The sequence below is a fragment of the Terrapene carolina genome, unplaced genomic scaffold (assembly GCF_002925995.2).
Source record: "Terrapene carolina triunguis isolate 2854851 unplaced genomic scaffold, T_m_triunguis-2.0 Scaffold131, whole genome shotgun sequence".
NCBI classification, from domain to species: domain Eukaryota; kingdom Metazoa; phylum Chordata; order Testudines; family Emydidae; genus Terrapene; species Terrapene triunguis.
Genome location: NW_020664482.1, coordinates 26,730,655 through 26,735,837, shown reverse-complemented (window position 1 = coordinate 26,735,837; position 5,183 = coordinate 26,730,655). Strand labels below are relative to the sequence as shown.

At 37.2% G+C, this 5,183-nt stretch overlaps 1 protein-coding gene across 1 annotated transcript; it reads right to left on the bottom strand.

The window, feature by feature from the left end:
• Positions 1-3,342: 3,342 nt before the first annotated feature.
• Positions 3,343-4,287, bottom strand: LOC112115801 (uncharacterized protein CXorf21 homolog). Its single transcript, XM_024212993.1, has one exon. It carries the CDS (start codon positions 4,285-4,287, stop codon positions 3,364-3,366), a length of 924 nt encoding a protein of 307 aa, XP_024068761.1. The 3' UTR covers positions 3,343-3,363.
• Between the last annotated feature and the right edge of the window lie 896 nt (positions 4,288-5,183).

Below are 5,183 nucleotides of genomic sequence, written 5' to 3'. Positions count from 1 at the left end.
TTCCCCACAGGTCAGGCTGGCAGAGACCCTGGGATTTTCACCATTCTCTGCAGCATGGGACACAGGTCACTTGCTGGTTTGAACTAGGGTAAATGGTGGAGTCTCTTTAACTTGAAGTTTTTAAATCAAGATTTAAGGACTTTAGTAACTCAGCCAGAATCATAGAATATGAGGGTTAGAAGGGACCTCAGGCAGTCATCTAGTCCAACCCCCTGCTCAAAGCAGGGGCAATCCCCAGACAGATTTTTGACCCCATCCCTAAATGGCCCCCTCAAGGATTGAACTCACAACTGCTGAGTTTAGCAGACTAATGCTCAAACCACCGAGCTATCCATTCTCCAGAAGTTGAGGGGTACTCTAGGAGTGGGTGGGTGATGTTCTGTGGCCTGTGGTGTGCAGGAGGTCAGACTAGATGATCCCTTCTGGCCTTAAAATCTACAAAATATTCATGCTTTCTGTCCCACTATTTGACCAGCTCTATAGTTAGCAGATTATTTGAAACCATGTCCTATAAGAGAAAGTTGGTGCAGAATCCTCCAATTGTACCATCTAGAACTGGGCAAATACTGACTGAACCAATTTTTTTAAAAATAAAATTGTTTTGGGTTGATTCAAAATGGAATTTTTTTAGGTTTCTCAGCAAAACAAACATTTAGTTTCACTTTGGGGGTTTTAGCCCCTTTTTAAAGTCTTTTAAAAAATTGGCAATTTTCAAAACAAAAACTTAATTTGGAATGAAAAGTCAAAATGCTTCATTCCAGAAATGCCAAAATGAAATGGTTAGACTTTTTTAAAAAATCATTTTTTTCAACCAAAGCTATTTGCTGAATACAATATTAACTTGCCCCCAAAACTGCACTTTTCAGCCAGCTAATTCCATCTCTAGCACCATCATGCCATGCTGTGCCATGAACCAGTTTTAAAAAGAGATACTTAAGAAGATATGGCTCTCATTCTGCTCCACTGAAACTCAACTACACTATTTCTGCAAGTTACCTGATTCCTACAGGCCAAGGGATTGACAATCTCAAATTATAGCCCAGTCCTGCAGCCTGAAGTAATGTGAATAGTACCAATGAAGATAACTCACTTGAGTAAGCGACTGGACCCTTTATGAATTCAAGTGTCTCTCATCTGATATTGTTCTTTCAAGCCTGCTGATATTTTTATTGTGACTTGCAACAAAATCACGAATGATTTTTTAAAAATAAATAAAGATGCTAGGTAAGAAACACTTTGCAAAGTACCAATCAGATGGAAAGGATCTTGATTTATAAACACAAAGATATTAGCATTTGATATATTATTACTTAAACGTCACAAGATCCTTCACATTCCCTTTGAGGATTGACAGATTTAGAATCTGTGTGTTACACTGTTTAGCAGATGTTTCAGAAGAAAAAAATACTTTTACATTGACTACTATATATTAAATTTCACTGAGAAGCACTAATTTATAAAACAGTGTCCCGTACCTGGGTGTTGCTTGACATCAGTAACTCTGAATAAAATGATTTAACTACCAGTACAGCATGCATTCTGCAAGTTTATCATTAGGCAGAAAGGTTAAATACATTTTTCTGCTAGCATTTACACTGGTAAATCCACTGAGTTCAGGATTGGAGGCACAGAACTGCAGGTGCCTCAAATTACCTCATTGGTTTTGGTGTGAGTCAGAGCAGTAGCTTACCCATTGAGAGAAAACTTGCTTGTACAATTGAGATATCAAACTTCCGTTCATTCATCACAGTATAATATCAACATAGTGATAATTTACAACAAAAGACATTTCCAGCAGGGAGGAAATGATGGCTGCAGGCAAAGTGAACAAATTTTCCTAATGAAATCTGCATCTAACATTTAGGGCAGGGGTTCTCAAACTGGGGGTCAGGATCCCTCAGGAGGTCACGAGGTTATTACATGGGGGGTCACGAACTGTCAGCCTCCATTCCAAACCCCACTTTGCCTCCAGTATTTATAATGGTGTTAAATATATAAAAAAGTGTTTTTAATTTATAAGGGGGGGGGGGTCGCACTCAGAGGCTTGCTGTGTGAAAGGGGTCATCAGTACAAAACTTTGAGAACTACTGATTTAGGGTAATAGGAACAAAACTTGCAATATCTTTGCCTTTCAGTAACATTGCAACACTCTCTTAACTTGCTGAGGTCATTAGGGTGTATTTTTCAGAAAAACACAACAAGGAGTCCTATTTTTAAAATGCAAATGGTAGGCAGAAGTAATCATTTAATATATTCTGGGAATCTGAGTGGATTTTGTTGTCTAATATATGGAAACTTTTATTTAAGTAAATGACATTTTAAATGAATAGAAATGTCACCTTTACAGTAACTGAAATACTTTTAACATTTTATAAACTTGACCTGTTATTTAAATTTTTAGAAGCTGATGTATCTGTAGTTTTCCATTGTAATGTACTCTACCCGTATAATACAAAACATGTATTACCCTCATATAAATGCACATATCATCCTTCTATAGAGTATTGTCATTGATTTTCCTCTCCGATAAACATTTTTATATACATTTGATATATGTAAGATGCTATGCAAAATAAACCAAATTGTTAAACAGGATTTTCAAAACAGAAGGCCATTTTCTCAGACATAATGGGTGAAATCTGCAATAGCAACCTCTAAATTTAAATGCACAAAATTATGGGTTCAAATTTATGGCCTGATCCAAAGACCACTGAAATCAATGTGAGTCTAACCATCAATTTCATTGGGTTCTGAATTAATTTCTTAGGGCAAAATCTTACCAACATTAATGCACGTGACTAACTTTGACTGCATAAGTACTAGTCCTATGTATAATTAGTCACACACTAGGTGTTGGCGGGGCTGGACTCTTAGAAGCTGGTCTTAGGCCACTTTGAAAATTTAGCTCAATAGAATTTTGTATAAAAATTTCATTTGGATTACATTCAATCACACAAAGACACATGATCTTTATCTTAGTCCGGTAACAAGCAATGGAGTGGCACCACAGACAAAGTGTGGTTTAAATGTCAAAATTTATTTTAAGAAGTCAGTAGTGTCTAATTTGGTACATTTCACAAAGTAATCCTGAAAGAAAAGAGACCGCAGCTGAAAAATAGGCTGTAACCCAGGGGTTCTCAAACTGAGGGTCAGTACCCCTGAGGGGGTCCCGAGGTTATTACATGGGGGGTTGCGAGCTGTGAGCCTCCACTTCAAACCCTGCTTTCCCTCCAGCATTGATAATGGTGTTAAATATATTTTAAAATGTTTTAATTTATAAGGGGATGGCACTGAGAGGCTTGTGTGTGAAAGGGGTCACCAGTACAAAAGTTTGAGAACCACTGCTGTAACCAAACAGTTCAATCATGATGTAAACTGTACCTGGGAGCTCTTTCTCTTGCTTAGTGAGTTTGAGAACTGTAAATTTGGAGTGCTAAATTCAGAGCTGTTTCCACTGGCAGCATTGCGGAAACTAAACAAAGCTAGAGAATGTAAAAGCACTTCTCTAGCTTTACATGTTTCTATAGTCTGTTCTTGGGAGATCTGAAGGTTTATCTGTTTTAGGTTATTCATGATCAAACTGGAAGTCAGGAGGTTTGTTACAGAACCACACCTGGTCAGGTTCTCGTCAAAAAACTGTTTATAGAGCTCTTCCACCTTTGTATCCATGTAGTTATTCAGCACAGAATTCGAAAGAGGCTGCTTGTGGAGTGTCATACTCCTTTCTCCACCTTCATCACCATTCAAGGACTTTGTAGCTGTTTTTTCAAGAGGCTCATTTTGAGGGGAATGACCCAATAGAATATCTCCTGACAATAAAACCGGGCCATCAACAAGTTCATCACTTATGTGGTCCATAATGCAACCTGAATCCCGCATATAACCTCCTACATGGTCTCCTCCAATATGTAAGTCAGGATAGTTTTGATAAATATTGTGGCATGACCAGGATCTATACAAATCCACCTGGTTTTCATGAATTTGTTCTCTTCCTGGTATATGTAAAGCTTCAGATATTGTTCCTTTAACGTGTGCATTATGTTCTTTTGCAGGTAGCTCTTCTTTAGATTTCCATTGAAGCTCTTTATTATTTTCAATTTTGCTACCTTTTGCAATGATCTCATTCTGCTTCTCAGATTCTGAAGCAAAATCTTTAATTGCTGGTGTATCTATAAGGTGATCTTTCCAGGTTTCCCTTTCATCTTTTCTGTGACATTTGTGGGGTTTATCTATGTTCTGTTTTCTTTCTTTGTATATGATTCCAGTTAGGATGCCTTCTGCCAACATGTTGATCAGTGCTAGAGACTCACTAACCAGCAGAGTTCACTATATTCCTGCAAATACAAAGAAGCCATGTAAGGTAATGCAAAATAAGCATAACAGTAAGGGCTATTTTATCCTTAATTGATAAAAAGTTTTTTAAAAAATGTATGCTTCATGCAGACTGCAATGTGTGGGGCATTTTTTATTTTAACAAACAGTAACTTAATTGCTTTTTCACCAATTTCATTTTTATAGCCAGATAAAGTAAAGCCATCATGTCAATAACAATCATTCTGAAAAAGAAAAAGAAAAGAGTTAGGCCAATAATTTGATCCTTCATTTTCCATATCAGCTCAGTCTTGGACCCTTCTTCTGAATTGTGACAACTGTGCTACATTATGCACATGACTTGTTCTTAGAAAGATTTAATCAATGAAGTCTTTTTCATTGGTGACTGTGCCAGATCTTCAGCTGGTGTAAAATTGACATAGTGCTACTGAAAGAAACAGCACAACAACTGATTTCACCAGCTGAAGTTCTGACTGATGATAATCCTCTACACACTTTTTTTTTAGTAAACTAAGGGGCTAATCATGCAAGGTGTTGAGCTCGCCTGTGAGATACCGAGTGGCCGCAACTTCCACTGCCTTCAGTGTGAGCTGAGGATGTTCATCACTTCCCAAGAATGCTCAGCACCTTGCAGGACTGAGCCCTAATTGCAGCAATATCTTGCTTATTTACATAAAAATGTTGGGTATATTGCCGAACTATTCGCCAAAATTTAAGCAGATACTGTAATGAGCTCTTGTATTACTAAGAGTCCATAATTTTACTAAATTCACTGCATTCGTTCACTAATACATTATGAAATGTATCATGAATAATTAAAAACTAAACTACACATCTCAAAATAGTTAGCT